General features: G+C 39.7%; 2 protein-coding genes across 4 annotated transcripts in view; one reads left to right on the forward strand and one right to left on the reverse strand.

Annotated features, from left to right (window-relative positions):
- Positions 1-27,761, forward strand: part of MED12L (mediator complex subunit 12L) — a 310,414-nt gene that overhangs the window by 171,416 nt on the left and 111,237 nt on the right. The window lies entirely within an intron of this gene.
- GPR87 (G protein-coupled receptor 87) lies at positions 6,368-27,658 on the reverse strand. 3 transcript variants are annotated; one of them, XM_090275827.1, is made up of 3 exons: positions 27,261-27,658; positions 12,013-12,144; positions 6,368-7,487 (listed from the first exon to the last, which is right to left on the reverse strand). In XM_090275827.1, exons 2-3 carry the CDS (start codon positions 12,044-12,046, stop codon positions 6,445-6,447), a joined length of 1,077 nt encoding a protein of 358 aa, XP_090131953.1. In that variant the 5' UTR covers positions 12,047-12,144; positions 27,261-27,658; the 3' UTR covers positions 6,368-6,444. The 3 variants fall into 3 exon arrangements, 2 of the variants coding, with proteins under 2 accessions (XP_090131953.1, XP_090131958.1); XM_090275832.1 differs by lacking the exon at positions 27,261-27,658 and adding an exon at positions 26,547-26,640; XR_016510796.1 differs by having other exon boundaries at positions 6,503-6,565; positions 27,261-27,653.

A 27,761-nucleotide genomic window follows, 5' to 3' on the forward strand; every position in this document is an offset into this window, starting at 1 on the left:
CAGGAGCTGAGAATGATGTTTGGTGCATAGGAAATGCCCAAGTACCCATTAAAAACATTAGCTGTTTTATTTCATTAGAAAACAACCGTCGTCGGCAGCCGTCCATCTCGAGAGACGATGGTGTAGCTTCTTAAGAGTCTATCTGCACCGCCGAGAATGGTTGTGCAGTCCGACTCGGGAGTGACACGGTATCTGTCTCCTCCCGTGTTGAATCGACATCTTGCGATGACGCTGGAGTGTCCTCTCCAGTGAAGCTGAAGCTACAGAGCCTGGGCAGGGTGATATGGAGGGTCTGCTGTTGCCCATGGAGCAGACCCCCCCTCTCTTCGCAGCTGAAGGGTCCAAGGGAAAGACGGAGTCAATACAGCTTGGCTTCAGGTGTGCCGCAGGAGTTGCCGGTGTTGACTACAACGTCGAACCGCCTTAGGGACTCCGGCTCCGGATTTTCTGTCGGGGTTTACTCCCTTAGCCTTTCCCCTGAAGAGGTATGCCGCAAGGCAGCGGAGGTTTTTTGGAGTCAGAGTTTTCCTTCTCTGATGTGCCCTGACTGGAAGATCGAACCAGCGACACTTAGCTCGCAGGCCGACGCTCAATCCACTGAGCCAAACCAGCCAGTGTTAAAAGTACTAGAAAAGAGTATGCGAGGGACTGGGGAAGAACAGAAAAGTCAAGGTCTCAAGCAGTAGTTTTGTCAGTTTAAAATCATGGCAGTTGATTTCTTTTCTTCTCTCAGCAAGGCACACAGGGAGAGACGGGATCCAGTTCTGCCCTCCCCGCAAATCCTTGCTTATCTATGAGACCTCACGGCCCAACCCCGGGGCCTGAGCCCAGCCTGGTGCAGGGCCAGGCAGGACAAAGGCTGGCTTGTCCACCATTTCTGAGGGTAAATTGTCAGGGTTGGGTGCAGGGTTTTTAATGGAGGTGAGGGAAAGAGAGGTGTGTAGAATGACTCGGATTTCCAGTTCAAGTCCCTGTGTCGGTGATTGCTGCTGCTAAGTTCAAAGGTAATGAGCCTCCTTGGATGGGTTGAGGAGAAAAACTGATGCAGTCCAGGTAATGGCCTGGACTCCCTGGCTTTATAACCTGCCACCATCACTTCACTTCCAAGCCATGTTCCCTTGGCTAGTGTGCCTCAGTTTTCTCATCTGTAAAATGGGAATAATAATAAGATACCTGCTTCATAGGGTTGTTGAGAGGACTAAGACATTTATATATGTAAAGTACTTGGGACCGTGATGATAGGCACTACATAAAGATTTGATTATCATTATGATTATCTTTGTCTGGTTTATCAATAAAGATGAAAGTGCAGCAAAGAAATGAAAAGTGATGACCCAGAAACTGAAATTCAAAGCAAACGTAAAGAGGGTTATAGGAGAAATAGCTCACTGGAAATGTAGAGAAGGTGATGCAGGCAAGAAACTTCACATTAAAAGAATTTCTGGAGATAAAAGGACGAACTGTTGGAAGCTGATTCAAACCTAGAAAGGAGTGGGCAATTCTACAAGGCATAGAAAGAGGTGTTCACTCTTACCAACAGGCAAGCCCTCTTCCCACTACTCTCAGTAACTTTTCTTTTTTACAAAGAAATAAAGCACTTTTATTCTCAATGTTTCCAACCCTATAAATTTACCTTTTATTTATAACCAACAGTAAGAAAAAATTTTTTATTCTGACAAAAATTTTAAAGTTATGAAACAATGTTTCCTGTTGATTGTTAAGGTTGCTTTGCATACTTTCAGCTTTGTAGTTATTTTTATGGTTTTTCACTACTGGGCAAGTTGAGGTCTGCGTGCGTGTGTATGTGCGCACATGTGCTTGTATATATGGCTTTTATATCAGTGTACAAAACACGCTTTGGGTTTGATTGTGTTGTGAAGCACTAATATGTAGATGATTCCAAGTTTAAATAATATACTTTTTTTTGCCTGATAATTCATTTTCTCATATATTTATTATTTTTTTTCATTGTGGTGATATATATCTTTGCAGTAATACAAGATTTTGTGTGCAGTTTCATCTAAATGTCTAAGTCACCACAATTTTATATATATATATATATATATATATATATATATATATATATACACATGGTTCAGGATTTTTGAAAAACATTTATTGGACAGATGGCTTCATTGTTATTGAAGATATTTTGATTGAGGCTAGTAGTAACAACATTAAGCACAGGAAATTATTTTTAAGGCTATTTAAAATAGTAGGTTAAGGAGCTGAGTGACATTTGTTGTACTAAATCCGTCAGCTCTAGTTACACAACACACATGGTGTGTGTTGGTCTGCATATGTGTATGTGTAAATGTGTCAAGAGCTGGAAAGATTTTTTTATAACATTTAAATCTAGATTTAGACTTAGAGGGTCTGAAAAATCTGGTAGAGTATTCTAGACCCTGTTCCTAGGCTATGCTGATTTAATCAGACACATGGATAATTTCCGAGAGTTCCTGTGGAGGCTGCCCAGATTGCAGCCAGTGGATATTTTCTGGTGTTATTCAAAGAGAAATTGGCCACTTTACTTTTATTAAGAATGTTTGTCTTTTAAGCTATTAGAGGTAAAGGAATTTCCAATTGACTTCTATATCTCGGGTTTCCAAATGAGGAGAAAAAAGGATACGTGGTCTAAAAGTCACAAACACCATTTTTTATCATTTTAGATAATTTATTATCTCATCATTGTGGTTTCTTTAAAAAAAATATTTAAAACAAAAGTTGGCATTTGAATCACATGAGTTTTGTGGTAAGTTAAACTTTCAACACAGTCTTATTTCCTCTTTAACACTAATATATTATTTTTGTGTACTTTAGAATCTGTAGATAAATTATATTTAATTTATATTTTCATGTATAGAAATTAGGAAAGAACAGTCAATATTTGTAGCATATTCCCCGTGAAATCCATTGTGTATCGGAGCCTTTTTAGTTTTTGGTTTGTGTGTTTTTTGTTTTTGTTTTTTATATCTGTTAAGATAACTTTCTTTAGATCTTAATTATTTTTTGCAGATATTTGCATCTTACGTTTTTCTAGGCAGCTTCAGGAGAGCGAGAGAGTGCGTGCGTGCGTGTGCCGTCCATTAGCACTAAAGGTGGCTGAAGGAAGGCTAGGGAGGGAGCTACACCTTGTATGACACTAGTTGTTTTCTTCAACTGTTTCATGAATTTACCGCTAGATGGTGCAAGAGGGCTAGGGGTATGCTAAATAATTCTGCATCTAGAGATGCTTGCATTTTATTGAAATCTGAAAGTTTGATCTTAAGAAATATTTATTTTTAGAATTCACTTTGGGATATCCAAATATTTTCAACATAATGTTGGGCATAATGTATGTGTGTATGTGTGTGTTTTTAACATGGTACATGCCTAGTAAGTATTTTTTTTTAAAGCTATTTTCTTGTGGTGTGTAGTCTGGGGGAAATCTCTATTTATAAAATTTAAGAGATTCTAAAGCTTTATTTGTTCTTGTTTTCTTAATTTTTCCCTAATATATCACATTTCTTTATTTTTTTCCCTAGTATATCATATTTCCCTCATGGTTATCATAAAATTTCTTTATGTTTAGGCTATACTTTCTTGTGCACACAGACAATTTTGCCTTAGCTACTGAACCTAAATGTACAGGTTTTCCTTGTTACCATTCCCTTAAAGCTTTAATTGAGAAAAATGATACTGGTTTACTGTTTGGAAATGAGAATAAAATGGTATGAATAGTATAATGAATAAAGACAATAAAACATACATAGGAAGATTTTCTACAAATCAGCTTTTTTGAAAGTTTTAGAAAGAACAGAAAAAATTTCTTTTAAAATTATCTGAATATGTATTTCATGTTTATCATGTGCATAAAGGAAGAATAATTATGTTATTCATTACTGCCTGTGAGGATCCTCAGGCAGTAATTTTGAATATAACTCAAAAGCTCCATGTAAGAACTTTTAGATTTCAGATAATTTCTAAATTGTCAATTAATTTAAAATTTTCTTCTATATTAATGTAGTATTTTGTGTTAACTTCTGATACTAGCACAATATTCGATATTATTCCTATTGATAATATTTTACTCATGTGAATAATTCATTCTTGGTTGGCTGGGATAAATAATTTTTGAGATTACAGTATGGGCATTGATGTAACATAAGCAGTATGATTTTGATGTTTTTTATTTTTCCTAAACAATTTTTAAAAAAATGGGGACAGTGCTCATTTTTTCCCCCTAAGTCAATGTTTTAAGATAGCCCATCAATGCAATAATATAATTTCAGGGAATGAAACCACCATAACATTAAATGTACCTACTATATACAGTGATCCAATTTTAGAATCATTAAAATGAGATTGTAATATTTTAAAGACCTCTTAGAGTTGAGGTCTGGGTTAGAGGATCAAGTGAAGTCTGAAACAGAGAAGTGTGGTCAATTCCAGAGTGCTAAATAGACCCATTTGATGCTACTAAAGATGGTAGGTTCTTAGTTTTGGTGTTTTAAGTGATCATGCATTTATATGTGCATATTTATATATATGCATTCACAGAGTGAAGTGGGTAACATTTTTGAAATATTTGGGAGCTGTGATGTAGTGGAAACAAGGTATGGAAGGATAGGACATGTTATACTGAGGGTATTTTTCCAGCTGCAATACTGCTCCTTCACTTTATAGAGGGTAGCTGCAGCTCACCCTGGGTATTATGGGGAGGGTGGGGAAAGGAATCACTAGCCTTTCAGACATTTTTCACATTAGCTTGTGTAAACCATGGCTATCTTAACCTAGCTAGTTGCACATAATTGGGTGAGGGGAGTGGCTATTCAGATACCCAAGTGAGGTGTATATATTCAGGTATTGGAGTGCCCCTGGAATTTATGGAATTGGAACCTTGATGGAGATGGATGTTTCCATAGAGATCCTCAGGTAATTCTTTTAGACCCTTGGCTAACCAACCCTTTCGCCAAACCTGACTCACCTACTAGACATTTAGCAGTACCTAAATTCTGTTCTTGTACCTTCCGAGGATTGTCATTGTTCAGCCAAATTTTCTTATGCCCTCATTTTTGCTCACTCTAGCTTTTTAGAATTTCACAGGTAGTTTAAAAAAATCTAAATAAAATATTGTTCTTCTATATACAGGTGTGTGTTGTGTCTCTGTTAACCATAATGTCTCTTTTGTTGGCAAACATGCCTTCACCTCCCCCTCCTTTTTATGTTTCCCCAGCTCCTCATCCAGTGTTAGCAACAAATCAGGCGCTTAGGTAACACTAGGGCAGCTGAAGGCTTTGGAAAAGAATGAAGGCTCAAGGGTTTATCTTGAAGGAGAAAATATTTTGAGATTTAAAAGGTTTCTTAAATTTTTTGGACTTGATTTATTGAACTCGATCCTTCAGCTTAAGGTTATCTTTTTAATTATTTATGTATGTATTTTATTTTATTTTTTATATCCTCACTCTAGGATATGTTTATTGATGAGAGAGAGAGAGAGAGAGACATCGATGTGTTGCCTCCCATATGCACCCTAACCAGAGATTGAACCCACAACCTTTTGGCTCATAGGACAGTGCTCCAACAAGCTGAGCCCCCTGGCCAGGGCTAACTTAATTTTTGTTTTAAAACTCATTTTTAAAGGTGGGATAAAGCTTAAAGGAAAGATTATTTTACTAATAATTTCCCGAAGACTGTTAAATGGCTTTTTAATAAATTATTTATATAAACTTGATTATTAACCAAGCTTCCATATTCTCTTCCTACCTTCAGCACACGAGAATTTAAATATAGAATAGTTGTATAATAATGGTAAACGTAAGTTCATAGTGTTTTATCATAATGTTCAGTCACACTTTTCTTCCTCCAAAATACATTACTTAAAAAAATATAGTCAAATCTTTTCTCACCTACCCCCATACTACATGTTTTTATTTTTAATATGCATACGACATTGGTGAACACAGCAAAGGGATGCTGGCCAAAGGTCCTTCATTTTCACAGATAGAATGACAGAAGGCCTGGTAATCGGTATTTACTGTACTCAGCTATATAAATGAGCTGTATAAGAAATGGTATTGTGTTTCCTTGATCTTAAACTTCAAGGCTAGATAGAGTTTTCTCTATACTTTCTGTTCTCCCAAAGGGGCTTCAGAGCGGCAGCATTTCCTGGAAGATGGCTGCTGTGCACTGACATTGCTGTGGCTCCTTCTGTAACTGCTCCTGCAACTCTGAGTCACAAACCCTGCCACGCAGCCAGACGCTACCTGCCTCTTGTTTAGCTCACTTTTTGGCCTGCCTTAATCATTGCCAGAGTTTCAAATTATATCCAGATTTCATACCAGTTATAGTTATCTGTTTATGTATATTTGACGGGCTGAAGCAAGGATAATCAAAAGAAACATTTATTTACAGTTTGTAACATTAACTTCAACGAAGAAGAGAGGGCCTTGTGACTTTTAACTCCTACACATCAGTATAATCATAATATATGCGGACTTCCGATCTTCTGACACTTTGCAGCGATCTGATGCTTTCGCTCCTGGTTCGGATATTTGATTTCTTGAATAGCCTTCTTGAAAATGACCTACACATGAAAAAGTAAATTATTGGATCCAGGCACACATTGCACGCAGACAAGAAAAGTGTCATTTCTTTGCAGTAATACAAGATTTTGTGTGCAGTTTCGTCTAAATGTCTGTCTAAGTCACTAAAAGTAAAAGGAATTCTGCACAAGTGATATGGTAGAAAGCAGGTGAAAAATACAGCCACTACCACCCTAATGCTCTGGTTATGTTTGCGCTTTCGGCTTGACTGGCTTATGAACTGCCTGCTGGACTTATGGATGTACCGGGATATGGCTATGTAGCACCCGATCAGGATCACCAGCACAGCCACAAACAAGCAGCTGTTGACATAAATGACTGCATGATGCCATTTGACTCCCAACGGGCTTTTAAGTTTCATGCAGTCATGAATGTTTTCTTTAGTTGGTTGAACGTTTGTTAGGATGATGTTCGGCAAGGACAAAACAGCCATGATCACCCAAACACAAACGGATAAAACCTTCGTAAAGGTTATGCTGTACATGCGAGAGTCCCCAAATGGCTTCACCACCTTCAGATAGCGATCGATGCTTATCAGCCCAAGAAACACGATGGAAGTATACATGTGTCCATAAAATAAAACAGAAGTGTATCTGCAGAGGATAAACTTGAAATACCAAGGTCCAAATCCTGTATCGTGGACTATTCGAAATGGAAATGTCAGTGTCATTATGAGGTCAGCAACCACTATGTTTTTGAGATAAAATATGAAGCTGGTTTTATTCCTAATGTGGAAGAAGATCCATACTGCTAGACCATTCAGCAAGATGCTTGCCACAAATATAACGAGGTAAAGCACAGGCAGGACGATCGTGTCAAACTCATTGTTAGCGGTGGTGTTCCTTCCCGGCCCGTCGCTGGTGTTGCCTGGAGCGGGACTCCTCTGGCCGTGCAGCTCATTATCTGTAGGAGAGGTGGGACAGGCCACGTCAGTGCTTCGCATGCACGCCCCACAGACTCCGGGGCGCCCTGACAGGCTGAACTGTTGCTGTGTGGGGTGACTTTGAAAATGTCTTTAGTGATGTAAACAGTCAGTTTAGTGCATTAATATTTCGAGTGCCTAGAGAATTGGTGGCCTTATCCCTAAATTGGCCCCTTCCCCCACCCCCCCCCCATAGTCCCTTGAGTAAAATGTGATGTTTCCGGTTCTTTATGCTAACTGTTTGAGTATGAAAATAAATATATCAATGAAAATTATCATGAATTTTAATTCAGTGTTTGATATCATTACAAATAGAATAAACAAAATCTGGGAGCAGAAAATGGAAATTTCACAAATAAGAAAATGAAATGGTTATTGTTTTAGTGGGGTCTTTGGCATGCTCCCTGAAATATCTTTTCCTCTTTCAGTTTCAACTTGTTTAATCATCAAGAATTGGGGAAAAAAAGTAAAACTAGTGGGTCATTTTGAATTTTTTGCTCTTGACTTCCTTATAGTACTTTAGAAGCTTTAGAGAATGTTTTTAGGAATAGAAACAATTGTTTTTAATTGTTTAAGTAATATTGCATGTCAACTGTAATTGAAAACTTTTAAAAATAGTTGTAGGTTGGTACCTCTTTTTATCTTCAAGATTTTACTAGATTTTGCCTATTTCACTTACTTTGAGGAGGGAATTTACAGATTTTTGTTCATGTTGTTGAAGACCTGTACTACACCATTTTATGATGTCAGCACTGAAATGGTTTATAAGCACTGGATTTATGTGACAACCAAGGAAAGGGGCCTCTGGTATCACTTGGTGATGCCACACTTCCCACGACTGCTGCTGGCCAGTAACTGAGCACAGGAAGGATACTGCTAAGACAAGCCAGTTCCTGAAACAGGAGGGGCTCCTCTGAGGAGTGACTCTGGCTGGAGGACTCCTCATCAGCCTGTCAGAACCTTCCAGTGCACTGCAGTCTGAATCTCCCTACTTAAGCCTCTTCTCCCTGCGTCTGCTCCCCAGGGCAGACCTGCTCAAAGCCTGTGATCCCTGCCCGCATTGCCCCCAGAAAATCTCTTGGCCATTCACCCCTATTGTGTCTGTCATCTGCTCTTTTTGAAAACCTGAACTAACACAATTTTAAAATGAACTTTTAGATATGAGGTTACAAGGAAGGCTGTTTCTGAGTTTTTCCTTGGTACTAATTAATACTGTTTACCATTTGTGTTTTGAAATGATTTTGTCTTAGAGGTAACAGCATGAAGTTGGCCCTCATTTCCCTACATGACAGGCACTGTAGTGTGTATGTTGTTGTTGCTTCGCTTCTTTGAAGAAGTGAAACAGGGAAGGTCTGATGATTATAATCCAAAAACAGGTTCTTAAATTGCTGCCTGAAATTTAAGTGTAGGCTCTTCCTGAGTATTCTTGTCCTCTTTCTAATTCGTTCTCTTTTATTCCCTGTTACAAGTGTTTTTAAAAACTGGTTTTCCTGGCTTAAATATCTTTACACAGGCTTGTAATTTATACCTGGTCTAGCCTGTGATGATGATCCCCAAAGTAAGCTTTACAAGTTTAAGTGCCTGATTCAGCGCCCATCTGTGTTCCTGTTGCCAGTTTCAAATGTTGCCTTGAACAGATCATTCAAGCTTGTTCTGCCATAATGAAGTGTTTGGCACCACAAGATCCACATCAGTAGTCATCTTATTAGAAGCTTAAGGTGTGCAGTTTTACCTGGGATATCTGCTTGAATTAATTTCCCCAATTAAACTATTAGTCACTTTCATTTAACCCAGAATAGAACCCCAAGGAAGGTGGAGAGAGGAAAAATAAATTTTAACCAGGATAAGTGGTCCAGCTGAGAGACACGGGTGAGAAGGGGCAGCTACATCATCTGAAATAATGGCTGTGCTTGAAATGCTTATTGATTGATGAGTGGTTTTCAGAGCCACTGTAAATGCAAATAGGTGGTACACTGAATATAGCATACTAGGCAGGAGCTATATCAGCCCTTAGTATTGGATAACTGGATCCACTCTGCATATTCATTGTGGAATAGAAAGACCCATACTTACCTGGTTGGTTAGGGATTGTGTGCGTGTTCAGTATATCATTATAGCATTTCAAAGTTTTATAATTTATTTGTTTGTTTACTTATTTTATTTTTTTAGAGAGAGGGGAAAGGAGAAAGAGAGGAGAGAAACATCACTGTGTGGTTGCCTCTCACTCACGCCCCCAACTGGGGCAACCTAGTCATGTGCCCTGACTGGGAATCGAACCAGCGACACTTGACTCGCAGGCCGACGCTCAATCCACTGAGCCACAGCAGCCAGGGCCACATTTCAAAGTTTTAATTGTATAAGCAAGCTCTCTTATTAAGTGATAATTTACTGATCAATTATGGTTAATAAGTAGAGTCTTAAATCAGGATGTTAAAAATAATCCTCTATACCCTGTCCCATAAATGATTACTGTTTAGCATGAGTGGACTCATTCCACAGTGGGCATTGAACTGTTTGTGGCTTTGAGAGAGTCTGATATTCAGTTTGTTGATGGTATTTGCTTCCTTAGTTTATGTATGGGATTAACAATTTGGAATATAGAACTTCTAAATTCCTTGGGGTAGACCTGGGCTTGGTTATTACTTCATTCACAAATCCCACATTTACAATGCAGTTTAAATTATTAAGAGTCTATTATGGGTCATTTTATGAAATAATTTGTTCATAGAAAAAAGTGGTTCCTAAGTAGCAGGAAGATCCATATGTGGGTTGCTCTGAAAAGCTCAAAACTTTAATGTAGAGAGTTTTTTCTGACTAATTTTTTTATTACGAAGTGTAGGTCATAGTTCTTTTCTGCCAACTCTACCACTGTCATTTCTTTTCTCCTGCACCATCACCCAGTTTTTCCAAGGTTGTCAGTGTGCTCAGAGGCATTTCTCTGCACTGTTCCTGTTCCTGCTCAGGAACAGTGACCATTAACAGTGAGTGGCTTTCTTCACTCAGGCGGTTTAGTCATGCTTTGTTCTTCACTGTTGATAACGAATGTGGCCAGGTTAGGGAACATTTTTAATGCCAGGTAGCTTAGTGATCCAATTAAGAAAAACGGGAAGCTGTTTTTTACAGTGTAAAGGCTATTTTCTCACATGCTTCTTGTTTATTAGGACATGATTTCCTATTTTACTTTGTGCTGACTTTGATACAGAATGATAATTGAGGGTAAAAATTTCTTTATTATTCTCTCCTCTGCTCCTCCTTCCCCAGCTCCTTTTAAATTAAATCAACAAAGACAATGACATAGGCATTGTAGTTTCATAGTAAATTACCATTTTGTGCCACTGTGTGTGTGAGAGTGGTGTTGTGGTGTGTGGGCTGTGGCCGTCTGCGTCTGTGTGTTAGGGGGGTTGCGTGTATCTGTGTGTGATGGAGAAAGGCATGGGATTTGTAACCAGAAGGAGCGCTAACTGCAAGTGGCTCCTGTATCAGTGCAGATGAAGGGTATTTTCATCATTGCAGAAAGGCCTATTTGACAATGCTGTTTAGTCACTTCATGACTTTGTAAAATTGGATAAATATTAATTTTGCTGGACTTTCTGAAAGTTTAATGTTCTGCAAACATTTTGTGCACAGTACTAGTACTTAGTAGATGTTCATTCTCTCAAGGCACTAATTACTACTTGTCTCATGAGTAGCAGTCACAATAGAAAGAGTGGTGAAGAATCTTGGTCCTTTTGCTTTTGGTGAAGCTACATTATTGCTCATTGGGGTGTGTCACTCCTGGCACAAAATGTGAAAGTATCAACATGTCTCTGCTCTACCTGCCAGGTGGGAATGAAATACTGAAGTCATGCAAATTATAGGTTGTCGCCGCCATGGCACAGCTGCCCTTGCAGGATCACTGTCTGAAGAGTTATCAGCAGAATAAGTAGGTAGATGTTGCCTTTAGCCTCCTGGGGAACCTCAATGAACCTTGGTTCAGACTTATTACTTCTGCAAAGTAATATGTACTTTAGGTATAAAAATCTTTCCCAAATGTTATTAATTTAATCTTTCTTATGCTTTCAGAGATGGTCTCTGGAGGAAACAAAGCTTAAAATGAAATGACAGCAAGATAAACTCACCTCAGTGGTGCCGTCCTGCCTGTTTGCTATTTTTTAAAAAAGATAATTTGTCTGTTTGTTTGTTTGTTTATTTTATTTTTAGAGAGAGGGGAAAGGAGAAAGAGAAGGAGAGAAACATCACTGTATGGTTGCCTCTCACTTGCACCCTCAACTAGGGACCTGACATGCAACCTAGTTATGTGCCCTGACTGGGAATCGAACCAGTGACACTTGGCTCACAGGCCGATGCCTGCTTGTTTGCTATTTTATACTCAATGAAAGCAAGCCGAAATGCTGTTTATTTTGTTAGTTGGTTCAGTGGCCAATAAAACCTCCAAACTGCCACATAGTAGAAATAATAGTTAATAATCAAGTGCAGTGTTCTTTGCATTTCCCTCCTATGGCTTACCTGGTAATTTTGCAAGTGTTAGGTTGAGCCCCATTCTTTCGTAGTGATGGACTGTCAGCAAAAATACCTGTCAGGAAACATTCGGGGGCAGCTGAGGCAAGGGTTGAGTGTTGGTTATTCCAGGTTTAATTTCTGGGGAGAAAAAGAAAAAATAAATAAAACAGTTGATAATGAGTTCAAATACACAATATTTTAATCTTTCTAGTTAAATGTATATATATATGCATGTCACTACAATTCTGAAAAATGTATACATCTTGGACACGAACACCTTTGCCACACAAGAGTTGTTATTTTTGTGTCTTCTTTCAGCTGGCCAGGAACCATGGACCATTTCTGTGTATGCTCTCCATCTGAATGCCACTGTGTGACCATTGAAAAGTTACTTAACGTCTCTATGACTCAGGGTCCTCATCTCTGAAATGACACTGTTAATAATCATGCTATAGGACCGTAGTAAGGATTATGTGAGATAATCAGAACCTGAGCCCAAGAATGCACTCAGAGGACATGTTAGCTTATGTCTTCCCATTCTTACCTCTTCCTCATGCTTCCCAGCACCCCCCACCTCCAGCCTCAGCTCATATAATTAAGTATATATATGATGGGACTTTGCACAATTGCATATTGTTAAAAATACTTCAAAAACCTAACACGATATATGCAAGAGTGTTTTATAAACTCGGATGCACTCAGCACTCTAATCTCTGGGGTTCTAGTTCTGGCTTTATATGAACCAGCTGCATGACTTCCACCAAGTCACCTGACTTTTCTGGAGTTGGTCTTCCTGGAATCTGCAAGGCTTTAGAAAATCCTTGTCAGGATTCAAATTTATGTGAGCTTCTTCTATTTCCTCAGACATAAATTCCATTAAAAACTTAATATCACTTGAATGTTTGTCTTATAAGTCCCTGCATTTCTTCATGATAACTATATTCCATCCAAATTCAAAGTTTGAATTTGGGCAGAAAGGATTTGAATGACTGCTGTGTGATTTTGGCTCAGTATCTTAACTTTTCCAAGCTTCGGACTCTTCACAACATTTTGACAAAGATTAACTGAGATCATATGTGCATATAATGTTGACTATTTGTAAAACATTATTTCCCCGCTTTCCCTTCAGCAACCATGTCTATGCCTTGGTTTTCTGGACTCTCAGAGAGAAGGAATCCTGGGAATTGTTTGGGAAAGTGTACTGCTAAAGGCAGATGTGCTCATGGAAGGGTTTACTACAGGTTAAGTCACATAGTTCCTCATGAAATGAAACCACGTGACACTTCCATGCTTCCCTCACTGATGTGGCTCATATACCACAAATGGACCCCAAGTAACCTCATCCCCTCAAAGTACAAAGCATTCTGGCTGGTGTAAGCAGTTGCATTTGCTGAGTCGGCAGGAAAAGAACACTTTGGAGGCAAAGTATATTTCAGAATTGGGCAACAAGTAGGGAGGTATTTATTCATTCATTTATTATTATTATTTTTTTTTTGTCTTTCTCTTTTTCTGTTCCCCGGTATCACATGAAATTTAGGTACTATAGATTTGGGATTTGGCAGTAGATAGAAAAAATTGTTTCCAAATTTTTAGTGACCACCCCACCATCACCCCGAATTATATACTTTGAGAGTTTAGATATTCTATCTGTGCCTCACCTTAAATTGCTACAGTATGTGGTACGTAGTGGGTACTCAAAAGATATTTTAATTGAATTTAATTAATTAATTTATTTATTTTGGTTAATGGAGCATAGACAATGATTAGGGCTCTCAGGGTCCCTCTGTTTTAAGTGCCAGTGTTCCAGTATTTTTAAAAAATAAGTCAAGGAGATAAACCCTAAACGTTAACTTGGAGCATGATTGAGGCAATTAATTTTTAAAACTTCCTCATAATGATCCTTGGATTTTAGATGAGACTGGACTCATTCAGGGTAGTATGGCTTTAGACACAATCCTTGGATTTCAGTAGGGGTTTTGTTTTGTTTTTTTTTTTTTGAATCCAACTTCTCATGGGAAGATTTAAGGTGTTTACTGACAAACACAGCTTTAAGTTTATGTTTGTCTATTCCCAAGTTATGTGGTTTTCCTCCTCTTGGCTTCACATGCACCTTACTTGGCAGCAAGGATTCCAGTAAGGCTTCTGCCCACTGGAAGGAACGGTGTTGAGTGGCTGAGCCACAGGCTCAGAGAGAGAAAAGGCTGTCCAACATTAAAGAGGACACGGAGAAGAGACAGGAGGAAATATCTGCATATCATACTTCTGATAAAGAATTTATATTCAGAAGATGCATACAAAGAACTTCCACAACTTCCTAATAAGAACCCAATTTAAAAAATGGTCTAAAGATTTGTATTGACATTCCATTAAAAAAACATGAAAAGATTGCCAACATCATTAATTATCAGTGAAATTAAAATAAAAACCACAAAGAGATATTATTTTACACCTACTGGAATGGCTATAAATTAGACAATAACAAATGTTGCCAAGCAAGTGGAGAAACTGGGGACCTCATACGTTGCTGTTGGGAATTTAAAATGAAATGGCCACTTTTCATTTCAATCAGTTCGGTAGCTTCTTAAAAAGTTAAACCTGAATTTGTCACATGACCAAGCAGTTTCACTCATTCGTACCTACCCTAGAGAAATGAAAACATATGCCTACAAGAGTTGTGCACAAATGTTTATAGTAGCATTATTTGTAATAGTGAAAAGTGGAATTAACTCAGATGTCAACTGATGAATGGAATAAACAAAATGCATTATAGTCAAGCAATAGAATACTGCTCAGCAATAAAAAGGAATGAAATACAGCTAAAATATGCATGAACGTCAAAAACATTTTGTAAGGGAAAGGTGCAAATACAAAAGATCGCATACCATTTAGATGAAATGTCCTAAAAGGCAACTCTATAGAGGCAGAAAGTAGATTAGTGGTCGCCTGGGCTGGAGTGGGAGTGGAGGTTACTGTAAGGGTATGAAAGATCTTATTGGGGTGATAGAAACTGGATTATGTGGTGATGGTTTCATAACTATGAATTTAGTAAAATCATTGAATCATACACTTAAAAGTAGATGAACATTATGGTATATAAAGTGTAATTCAATAAAGTTAAAAACACAGAAAAGGAAAAGCAACAGGCTAGCAATTCACTGTTAGAATGGATGGGTTCTCAAGACTAAGGATAAAGCACATTATAAGAACACTTCCCTGTCCTCTACTGAAGGGCATGAAATGCCAGGGACTTTTGGCAAGAGTTCCACCTTCCGCAGTAGGAGAGGGGCACTGCGTAGCGATGTATATGACTCATTTATTAATTTTTTTCTTTTATAATTGGGTCCAAAATCCAGAAATCCTGGATGTGGGTGATGATTTGTACTTTTGGGTATCCATGGTTCCTTTTACTTTATTCCTATTGAAATTACATATGTGGAAAAGTTGGAATTTACTCAGTTAAGACATGGTATTTGCATTTTCTAGAATCAAATTTAGTAGCCAGATTTGGGAAATTAGCATGTTTTATTTTTCTATACTAGCTTCTGAGAATTCCTTCTAGCCATCTCCATCTCTTCTACTAACCTTTAAATGTACTGTTTCCCCAAATTTAGTCTACAGCTTCTCTTCTTCTTTTACTTTACCTTTTTTCAAGAGTGTTCCTGTTACATGAACGCTAAGTCATCACCTCCTTTCTGTAAACTTTCTCTTCCTTTCCCCAGACTTCAGCCCACTGTGTACATGGGCATGTGCTATACGTCTGTGTTCCTCAAATCCAACGTTCTAAACTTGAACCATTTTCCATTTCTTTCACAGAAACCACTTTTTCCCTTCCTCTTTATGAATATTTTCTTCATGTTTTGGTTGAAAGAGTTTAAAACCTCAGTATGTACTTGATTCATTTTCTTCTTCACTCCTCATCTAGTTAGTCACAGGACTTTCTGTTTCTTCTGTCCTTTTCTTTGCTCTGTCCTCGCCTTGCTCCTCCCACAGTCTGAGGCCACCCAGTGTCATGTGTGGGCCACTGTACTGACCTCCTCCCTGGTCTTTCTGCTTTTTGCTTCATACCTTTCAAGTCTCTCCGGCTTCTCGTTGCTAGATTCTTCTTTCTAAATAACCCAATGTAGTCCTGCCTTTCTTTTGCTCTCTAGCCCTGAGTGATTATGTGTCAGGGAAATTCTTGGGTTTCAATTCTAATCAAATATAAGGAGTTATATTCTTGTACTGTTGAAGATTATAGAGTATGGAAGCCAAAAGATGTTGGGTTCTGATTAGTAAAAGTTGGCAATAAACTCTTGGGAAATTTGTTTGCTCCATAATTAATATTTTGAATCATGGGTACAATAATACCTACTTTATAGCATCATTATAAGGTTAAATTAGAATATACATTTATAAATTAAGTGCTTTATAAGTGGTAGTTTTTGCTTGCGTTTTTTTTTTTTTTTTTTTTTTTCTTTTCATTAATCTGCCAAAATGAAATTCAAGATTATCTTCACCTGATTGGAAATTCTCTCCATTAACCAAACTGTTGTTGCCTCTTAGGGAAATGCCTTGCATTCAGCCCCTTGCTTTCCTTCATATCCATTCCTGCTCTTGAAGGACCTCCTTTCTCCCCCTTTTCCCCTATTTTAGAAATCCCAGTACCTTACTTTCAGTGCCAACCATAATCAATCTTTTCCATAAGGTAATTTACTGAGAGTCTACTCATGGTCCAGGCTCAGGGATTATAAAAATCAGGAGGGTACATTTCTGCCTTCAAGGAGCAGAGAGTCAAGTTGAGGATTCAGAAGAAAAACATCACCAAGTGCAGAGTGAGAGATGTGGGCACTTGGAAATGCAACAGTGTCCCCTGATGTGGGAAGCAGTGGTCATGACGGTTCTACAGCAGCTGTGGTATCTGGGTTGCGGCAAGTTTCCTGAAGGTCCAGTGGGGAAGGAACATGTGGAAATGCTGAGTGTGGCCAAAGATAAGATCCAGTAATGTGATAGTGAGATGATGATGGCATTGAGTGAGGGAGAGATGTGACAAATGTGAGGCCGTTGAGGAATTAGTGGCCAACTCAGGTTGGTGAAAAGGGAGGAGTGTTGGTGGCCTCCCAGGTGTTTGGCAGTAGGTATTGGTCTCTTTCCCTGATGCTAGGGCCCCTGAGAGAAGGCGCACATAAAAGGATTGTTGATTTCAGAATGCTCTCTGGAGGTGTCTAAGGTAATTGAAGATACAGGTCTGGAGCCTGGGGAGGTGCTCCTGCCTGGTGGTGTAAATTTAAGGTGAACAGGAGATCAGTGATAGAAGATCAGTGCTCAGAACTTTGGGAGGATTTTCACAAAACAGGAATGTTGGGTGCATCTTGAAGAAAGTTTAGGAAATGAGAAGTTGTGGCTAGCTTTATCCTCCAGGGAAGTCAAGTGACACAGGAAAGTAAAATGCCATTGGATGGGATTCAGTAACAAAGAGGCTATTGTTCATCTTTGCCAGGGCTGCACGTGTTGTGCTGTGTGTGTGTGTGTGTGTGGTGGGGAGGAGGGAGATAGGGGCAGAAGCAGAGGGCTGACGACAGAGGGTTGAGCAATGCTTGAGAGGTGAGGAAGTAAGAGAGCGATTTCACGTAACTCTTGAAAAAGGAAACACTTGTAATGGGAAGGGGAGAAAGAGGGTCGGAGGTATTGTAGAGAAACTGATACAGGACCAAGGAAAGATTTTGTTAAGCTTCTCATTTAATACTTTGCATTTAAAATGATATTTTATTAGCTTGTCTTAAAAAAAACAAACAAACAGAAAGCCCTTGCCCGTACTCCTCGCCGATCATGAGAGCGCTGTGGGTGGAGCACTGGGTTCCCATCCCGCTCTGTGCCTCCCACTCCCTGACCTTCCGTTTCCTCATATGTGAAAGGATATGGTGATACGACCATTACTAGATGACTGTAAGGTTAAAATGAAAATACTTACGAAGCAACTGGCACAGTTTCACAGGGTAGAGGCTAAGTCTTGTAAGTTCCTGTTGCATATTCTAGGTCTACAACGGAATTTTATTTGGCTGAAACGAGTTCTCGCCACCTGGTTTATGCTGAGACCGCTGTGGGGTTTGTGGCCTCAGACAGCCTGTGCGGAGCCAGTTGACTGCCTTTTTTGCTCAGACAGCCTGCTCTGCCTCTAAGTTGTCTCTGAGCCTCATCTGCCTGCATCTGTCTGTCCTCGCCATCGCACCTAAGCTTCAGACTCCCTGTGCGGTTTACTGCAGAGCGGCTGTGCGCCCTCGGCGTGTCCCAGCGCCTGCCGGGTGTTGCAATGAGGATTGCTTCAGCAGTAGTAATGGGCTTCATTCCAGGTCCTCATTCACGGGTGGGAATCCTGTCCTGCCGCCTCCTGCTCCCCCAGCTGAGAGCTGATGAAACCGCCCAAGAATGCAACGTCTGTGGTAGGCCCAGGTTTCACAGCCATTCCTGAGGTTAGATGGTAGTAATGCTTAGAGGCCTTCTGGTTGTTGGTGGTTTTTTGTTTTTGTTTCCCCTCAGCCACTCATTGATATCATCCTTGGGACTATTTTATCAACCGTGTTGCTGTGTTGTAGGTTATAAGTTGATTCTATAAATGAGGACGATAGAAAAGGATTAACGTGTTCTCAGTGTTTCCCTTATCTTAGGCCTTGAATTCAGTATTTGATGTCTCATGTAATTCTCAGAGCAGCCCTATGACCCAGGCGTTCTATGCCCCATCCCAGGTGGTCCCAGGAAGGCCTGAGGTTCAGATACTTGCATTAGCTTGCCCTGAAGCACACAGTGAGTAATGGATAAGAGTCGGGATTCCTAACAGATCTAATCGAAACCGAGTCCGCAGTTCTTTCTGCTATACTGCCCTTGAGTGGAATAGCAATTCTGGGGGTTAATCTTGGAAGGCAGGAAGTGGGAGGGGGAGTATAGGGCAGAGGTGGGGTATGTTTTCATGTTAAACTGTTCAAGGAACTGCTGATGTTCTAAACTGGAGATCTAGTTTTGACATGAACAACGTTGAAAACACAAGGAATTTCATGTCAGAATTTAGATTTGAATCTTATCTTGAAAAATGAGATGTGCCCACACTGAGCATGGACCGTCCAGCAGCGCTAGCTACCGCTCCCAATGGGCAGTGATCCCTCCAGTCCCCCAGTCCACAGCCATGCTCCTGACATCCCCAGGCCTCCTCGCTTCTGAGAGCTGCCTGCCTGACCCTGCAGACACTTGATTTTGCAAACCTTGCTCCGTTTATCACTTAATCTTGTGTGACTACATTTCATCTATATGGATCATCAAATGTCCTCCTTATTTATAAGCATATCTTTCCTCCTCTGTCCCCTCTTCACCAAATTCTGATTTTTCTTGCCTGTGACCATCACTTAGCATTCTTTACAAATGATTTTCCTGGTACCTCTTAGCAACCCTCCTCCCCCCAAATAGTGGTAGGAGATTATGTTTAGTTCACACCTGAGAATTAATTAATGGCCTCAGTTGAGCCTTTTCTTTATCTCTGTAGCCAGTCCTCTGCGGGGGCCTCTAAATGCAAGCTCTACCAGTTGTATTGCTGTTATGGTTGGGAGAACTGAGATTGATCAGTACGTGGAGTAGGGGCTTGAAGCCAGGTCATTGCATGTGCAAAGCTCTGCTATTCCCCTGGAGGGCAGTGGGGAGACCAGGGGAAGCATTAACATCCAGGACTCCTGAACTGCTGCCTTGGGCACACGGCCTTGCTCTTACTGTGTGTGCCCTGGGTCCCATATCAGCGTGGCCTGGGAGCTGCCTGTGCCTTAGGCGAAGCTCCCTCCTCAGCAGGAGGAGCCAGAAAATGTGCCCACCTGGCCGTAGCAAAGCCTTCATGCTCCCCAGCTTCACAGGATCTCATTGCCCTTCAAGGCCCCAAAGATCCATTATCCAGGTACAAATGCACATTAAATGCTTGCACCCTCCAGTGCAGTGGATAGCGATTTTTTGGACTGATTATTTGGTGGTGGTGTTGATGGTGGTTTTCAAATGACACACTTGTAGTATAATTACCTCTCTTATTTGTCCTCCACTTTCCAGTTTGTTCTGTAGAAGCTTATTTCTGAAATTGTAAGAATCTCAGATCTGAGGTGTTGGTGGTTGTCACTTTCTTACAGAAAAGCTACATTAAACTGATAGGTCATATGGTCAGTGATGGGTCATGCTGCTGTAGTCCTTAAATTTCATGGATAAAGGTGTAATGTTCCCAAAACCATCTAACAATGCACGGTTTCTGGTGAAAGGTACAGCTTCTCTTGCATTTTAGAATCACCTAAAACCTAAGAATTTTTCTCAATGTATGAGAGAGAGAGTGACAGGGAGACAGAGAGACTGTGTGCTCCAGTCCTGCTGCTAAGATACAGCTCTGCTGAAGGCCCTGGGAATGAAATAAGTTACCTCACTGGGGACAATTTGCTTCTTTTTGTAATAGAATTAGCTCACTGTATTCTTAGGGCACTTAATTGTGCGCTCAGAGTCACTATCCCAAAGATGTTGGAGTGCAAAGCACACAGCCCTTCTGTCAGGTTTTTCAGGTACTATCCTCAAGTTCTTTTCAAAGTTATGCTTGCTATCTTTAGCCTACAATATGGTATATTTTTGTTCACCTTTGGATTTGACTTTCTTTTGCAGGTGACCTCCGATTTCATATATATACATATATGGAGAGGGGAGTGGGATTGTGTGATGTAGACTGGGTTGTACATTCCCCGAAGGCAAGGTTGTAGCCGATGCTTCTTTGTAACCTGAAGCCGAGAACTGGTTATTCCCTTTGCACAGGCGGGGAACCACAGTGAGAGGCAAAGCCGGGAGCTGAGCTCCCGTGCTGTGACCGCACAGTGGGCTGACTCTCTGCTGAGCGGCTTGGCTTGTTCAGTGGAACCTCACAAGTAGCCCGGCCAGGGTCGTAGACCTCAGTTCAGCAGGTGTTAAGTTTTTGACTCAGTCTCTGAGTCTGTGACCCTGGGCAAAGCACTGTACCTCCCAGAGCTTGAGTTTGCTCATCTATGAAGTGAGGAAAATTGTGTCCTAGCTCCCAAAGGTGCTGTGAGGATATGTTGAGATAATATATGAAATCTATAAGTACCACAATCATATAAAGGTGTAATTCACGACATATATTCTGTTTTTCTGCTTAATAATAAAAGTCTTACTACTCATAGTCAAATTTTACAGTTGGCTGAGTTGAAATGTGTATTTTTATGTTCTGTAGGCAGAGTCTAATTTACACATAGCCAAATTCTGAGGAGGCTGGTCAGAGAGATTAAGGGCAAACGTCCCTACAGCCAGGGTAGTGGCTTTAGATGAATATGTTGTAAACCAGGTCTGTATTTCAAGTGATTCCTGGTTCCTTAAACAAATTTCTGAGCATTCAAGACCCCAGGTAAACTTATTATTGTTTGATTACCATTTATCAGAAAGGAAGAATGCTTTTCGTGGCTTACAGAGATGCTCTTTCTTGTGCAAGAGTCACCCCACAGCTTTAGCATTTTACTTGGGAGCAGTAATTCCTCTCCTCGGTGATGGTGGTGGTCACCCTCACCATTCAGATAAGATCCTTCTGATGGTTGTGTGGGCTGTGGATGAGGGGTGGTTATTTTCAACACCTCTCCCGATACAATTATGTCAGGTTAGCACCTGTAATTTTTCAAATCGCATTTGAACCAAACTGCAATGCTTTTCAATAATGAAATAAGACTAGAACCTAAGAGACAAGTCAGTTTCATCTCTTACCTTCATTGATAATTTAAAAATTCTCTAGTGAGGTCTTTGATGCTAGTGAATAATTCAGTTTTTGTCAACATCAAACCCTCCCTGTTTCTCATTTTCTCTTTTCCAAAAAATAAGAAATAAATACCCCACCCCTTACGTATATAATAAAAGGATCTGGCATCACTTATAATTCATTTCATATAATATATATGTGTGTGTATGCATACACACATACATATATAAGATTTTTAAAAATAGTTCTTGCTATCACAACTGAAGCCTCTCCACAGGTACCCCCATGGCCTGACCTTCAGCCTACCTGCCCACTTTCCAGCTCCCAACTCCCTCACCTGGCCCTTTTGTCCTGGAAATCCCATCTCTGCCTAGTCCACTAGGCAAGCTCCTTACACAGCTTTTAATTCTAACGTAACTGCCTCCCTTTTTCAAAGCCTCCCATGTTTTGCCCATGTACCATGTCAGTGCTCCTGAGCCCCCATGCCGCCTGCTTGCGTACACCTCCGGCTGTTGTGCTACAGCTCCCTTGTTTGCCTGGCTGACTTGAGCGTGCCTGCGCCTCCCACCTCCAGAGCCCAGCAGGGCTGATGTTCCTTTAGGTCTGCTTCTAATATCAAATCTAAACCGTGATGCCTGCTTGTTTTCCCATTGAAATGCCCACAGAAAGAAGATTAATCAAATAGATAAGGATTGATGCACTTGGTTTACATTAAGTAGATAGGAATTACTGCATTTGTTGAACTAACCTCTGACATAGCTTTTAATTTCCCACCATTGTTTTTCTTAGGCTTCATTTTTTCTTATTTAAAATTCATTTGAACTTATTTCACATTAAGCATCTCTGCAAAATACCTTAAATCTTATTTTGGGGGGAGTGGAGCTAGGCAGGGTCTAAATAAATAGCCATGTAAGTATATTGGAGAGAGTCCTTGTCCAGTGTGAACTGAATTGGATCGTAATTCATGGGAGAGGAGTGGGAGGCAGCATGGGGAATGCACCATCTCCTGAGGTTAGAGGTGGTGGGCTTTGCCACCCTGGTTGCAAAATTACTATGTTGCTGGGAGTATCTCCCAGGATCGAGAAAGAATGGGGAGGCCATCAGAGCAAGTGTTAGTGTCCTGGGATTCTTACAGATTAGGTGCCTTCGACTTTTAGCATTCAAGTTGATCACTGCATTGGCTAGTTGTTTAGTGTCTGACTTGTAATTTCATATAAACCGTGATCCGATTATCAACAGTGTGCATGCTGAGTCCCAATATGCCTTTGTAAGAATCAGGTGCGTATCTGGTAGTCATTATTTCTGGGCCTTAGAATGAAAAGTAGAGATAATATTTGAGGTATTGTACTAGTGGCTGTAGGAACTTTTTCATTTTATGTATATGGTATATATATTTTGTTGTTTGCAACAATAAATTAAAATGGATGTTTTAGGGTAAAGGGACTATTGATATTTAACATTATGGTTTTATTTATTCAACAATAATTATAATATGCTAATACAGTGATATTGTAGTTTACTTTTTTGATGACATCCACTATTCTTTTATTCATTAATTTTGCTCCTTATAATATGGGTACTGCATAGACAGTTTTGAAACAGACCTTTATCTTATTTAAAGTTTTCATTGTTCAGGTCATTAAAATGTTGGGTTGAAACAACCAAAAAGCACTTGTACCTGTGATTATTTACAGATTGTATGTTGCTGTGAGCCCTGAGTAGCCACATGTACCTATCTATGACATGAAAGACTGACTTCTTTGCAAATACATCCAGTTAACAATTAATTTTGCATTTTTCCAGTTTGTCTTTTAGCCAGTTTATCTAAATTGTTTTCAGAAGCCCACTGATAATTTATTTTCATTATCATCTGAGTGTGGCAGGTACAAGGAGGAATGAATTTGGATGGGTAGGTCATCCCCTATAGGAGAGTGGCAGGCTCTACCTAAAATGCCTGCAGTCTAGAGGCAACTAGTGCCCGTGCATTATTTTCTTGGATCACTTCTCTCAATTTGTAGCCTGTGAGTCATACAGCTCAGTGCTCTAATGTATATTAACATTCCAAGTAGTCTTCTGTGACCATTTTTCTTTTTTCAACTAGATTATAAGCTCCTTTATAGCGTTGGGACCTTAGAATTTTGTTTCTGCTGCCTTCTGTTAATACTGGCTTCTGCTTTGGAAGCAACCAGGATCTTGATGTATTTAGTCTTTCGGACTTGAAAAGAAAAGAGTTTCTACTCTATGTCCTCTGGAGGATTGCTCAGGTGGCTGAGAGCCTGTGATATCTGTAACCTAAGAGCTTGTTCAGACTACAAGCAAACTTTCCTCCGATAGCTGAAAAGTCTGTGTTTCTAACTTGTTAGGCACAGCAACAACAACAATATTAACAGGAGTAAGGGTTCAACAAGTGCTGGCTAATCTTGCTTGCCTAGGACTGTTCTAAATAATTCAAGTATATGTTAATTCATTAAAAGGACATTGGATTCAGGTTGCAGATTTGTCAGTTAATTGGGCAGGTTACCTAACCCCTCTGTGCCTCAATACCCTCATCCCTAAAACATTCATCGTAGGATCTACTTGAGGATCAAATGAGGTATTGTCACAGTATTAACCTTACTCAGTCCTTATAGACCTTTCATTGGAGCTTGGCATAAAAACTAAGTATGTAGTTGCTATACATGAGTGGTAGTAAGAATTAGTATCCCTCTTTTTTAAATGAAGAAACTGAGGCTTACAGAGTTTTCTTCAAAAGACATGAGCAATCCATTGCTAGAGTGTTAGAGCTCGCTCAGGTTAATACACCAACTGAGGGGCAGAGCCTGGATGGACACAGGTCAGTCTGAGTGCTGTCCTCTTCTGCTTCTACATGAGCTGGGTGTTCATATGCTGATTATTATTTGATGTCTCCCTTGGGAAAACTAGGAAGTCAAGTAGCTCCAATTTGACCACTGGGTATAATGCACCCAAGGCTGCCATTTGTCAAGTAGTACAGTAAATCAATCACAAATCTTTTTGATTTTACCAATTAAACTACCCAAAGGAGGTCAGTATTAGCAAAGAATGAGTTTGCTTAGAGCTTTGAAAAGGAGTGACCAAGGGCATGGTTGACTTCAAACAGACATGGTTCAAGGTCAGAGCTGTCCCTCACACTTGTATACTACTTAAGTCTTAGTTTGTTCAGCTGTAAAATGGGGGTAACAGCAGTATACACCTTAGTGTGTGTGAAAGTTTTTAAAAAAATAATGTATGTTAAAATATTCAGTAGTCTTGGGCAGGTATTAAATTATCAATGTGTGTTAATGGTGGTTGCTTTAGTATTAAGGAGAAGGACCATGTGAATTCTAATATATTAGAAAAAGTAATTTAAGTCGTTACCTTTTCCTTTGAAAATGACAGAAATTAGTATTAGAAATTGCCTTATAAGAAGACTCACTAATCTGAATGACTTAATGGGATGTTTTACACCAAGTGAAAATCAGTGCTCTTCAAATGCATTTTAGTGTAAATTTTTTCATGTATAGTTAATAAGAGTGTTAATGAAAGATCAAATATGCTAATTAGGTATAAGATGGAGAACAGATGTTCTGTTCTGCCTATATTTGCTCTATGAGGAGGTAGAAAGTTTAGCAATCCTTGCCAGGTCAGATAGGAACCTGGCTTTAACATTGGCCTGAAGCATGTTTGAGCCTTGTTTCTTGTTCACCTTGATGTCTTCCATGTGACTCATCTCACTTAGTTTTTAACCGCATGGTAATGGTTGCCCCTGCTCTCCACTCTATGCTTACAACTGTAAGAACTGTATTTGGCCCCTGCATTAGTATTGATGTAAAACTTTCCACCTGAGGAAGTAGGAGCAAACCACTTTCATCTCCATCTTGCAATGGAAGAACCTGAAACCTAAGGAGCTTGAGATTTGATTAACATCACAATGCTGGCTGGTGACAGAAATGGATAGGACCAGTTATCCTCATCACCTTTGGCTTTATCCAGTGTCCCCTGCAGCATTCCTGTGCTTGGTTCAAGCCTTGGGTTCTTGATAACCATCCCTGTTACCTCAGTGTATCACTTGAGGTCCTCAAGTGACCATGTACTGTAAGCCTTTTTATGAAAGATTTTTTTGTTCTTAACAGAAGTGAAACCCTTAGATATCAAGGAAGAAAAGCCAGCAGGCTATGAAGGGCACAGATACCATTAACCTAAATACAAACATCCACTCATTTAGCCTTCCTTCTCCCACCCAGATCTCTGAAGTACACTAAACCCGCTCAGCATACTCTCTCTGACTAGGAAAATTTCTCCTCCTCTTCATGAAATAGTTACAATTTTCTGATTAATTCCTTTTCTCCTCTAGGCTACGTTCTTAAATATGGAGTTCAGCCATCTAGCTGCTCGGTGCAGCCCCTTATTCTCAACCTGCACATACCTGAATTGCTTTCAAGTAGGTGTTGGAAACAACAGTCTTACCATAAGGTTTTGCTCAAGTACTAAGAGAACACATTTATTTGATCCCTAACCTCAAGGAGGAAAGGCTGTTAACCTCAAACTGGCAGAAATAATAGTGAAATAAAATATCAGCGGTATCTGTCTTTCCCCAACCCTTGCCATATATATGATGATATAGAAACAAACGTTTTGCTCTTCATTTTGCTAGTAAATTGGAGTCTTTGATTAGAAAGAATGTTGTTGTTAACAATGTTAATCCGATTCAAATGAAAGTAGATTCTACTTGAGAATACAATATAAAATTCTGTAGTAGACAAATCTTAACCTAATAAGTTAACAAGTCATTTTACCTTAGGCTCACCTATGTTTTAAAGTCCTCTTCATAACTTAGAAGAGTTCACATTTCCATGCCTGTTTCTTGTTTTCCTCAACGAAGTGAAACCTTCCCTAACAGTCTGAATGTATAGCAGAACTAAGCTGTTTCTGAGCTGTTTGTCAGTAGCTGGGCAGATTTCTCTGCCTTTTCTGACATGTTTTAACATGATCTCTTAAGGATTTAGAATGAGGATAACCCTGTTCTTTGTGGCACAATGAAAAAATTGAGATTCTTTTATCAAACCAGGCAATTGGGATAGAGAATCACCATTTTCCTTCCAGTCTCTTTTCTAAAAATAAAATATGAATAAAAGACTGTGAAACAAACTGAAGTTTTGGGTCTTGGAAAACAATTTTAAAGCACTTTGGATTTGACTTATCTAATAAAGTAATGTGATAAAAAATTCACTTGATTCAAATGATTTCCGAAACATCATTTCCACATTGGAAGGCACAATACACACTTGACATTTTCTGCCTGTGTGACTTGGAAATGGTGAAGCTCCAGGAAAAACATTGGCCCCTGTATCGAAAAGTAGTGCCTCCCAAAGAAGACTAAAGTATCTCATTCAGTTAGTATTCTGATTCCCACCTTTTCTTCAGACCTCAGATTTCAGCAGAAGTGCAATTAGTCTTAATCAGTCTGCGTCCTATCAACCACTGCTTTTAAGACAATAAAAAAAAGAAACTTTTTATTTACCTTTCATTGCGGTAGCTTGCTGTCCATTCACCCGGTAACAGGCGTCTTCAAGTTGAAACAGGCTTCTCAATTCTAATTGAGGATAATCCTTGAAACTAAGGTTGGCAGGGATGTGGATTTTCTGGTAAACCATGAAAAATAAGCGTTTTTCTCCCCTGCTAGAGAAGGTAAGTGCTTCCCTACCTGCCTTGAGATCGTCCTTTTTGGGGCACCCTTGCAGAGTTTCCTGCTCAGGAACAACTGGAGCAACTCGCTCTCTTGCTAATGTCAGTGACTCAACATCTAAGACTAGGTGAGATTTGTAGACTGTGGAAGAGCATTTCCTGAACCTGCAGGAATCAGATGGTGAGTCACGTAAAGGGAACACAGAGGGCTGGAACTCAGAAGGCCAGAGGACTCTTTAAGAAGGAGGAGATGAGGCCTCAGGTTGGGCCCTACTAAATAAGATGTGGTGATTAGTTCTTCTTCTTTTCATTTTTTTTTTTTTTTTTTGGAGGTGGG

Source organism: Furipterus horrens, unplaced genomic scaffold (assembly GCF_987537825.1).
Source record: "Furipterus horrens unplaced genomic scaffold, mFurHor1.1.pri manual_scaffold_1, whole genome shotgun sequence".
Classification (NCBI taxonomy): Eukaryota; Metazoa; Chordata; class Mammalia; order Chiroptera; family Furipteridae; genus Furipterus; species Furipterus horrens.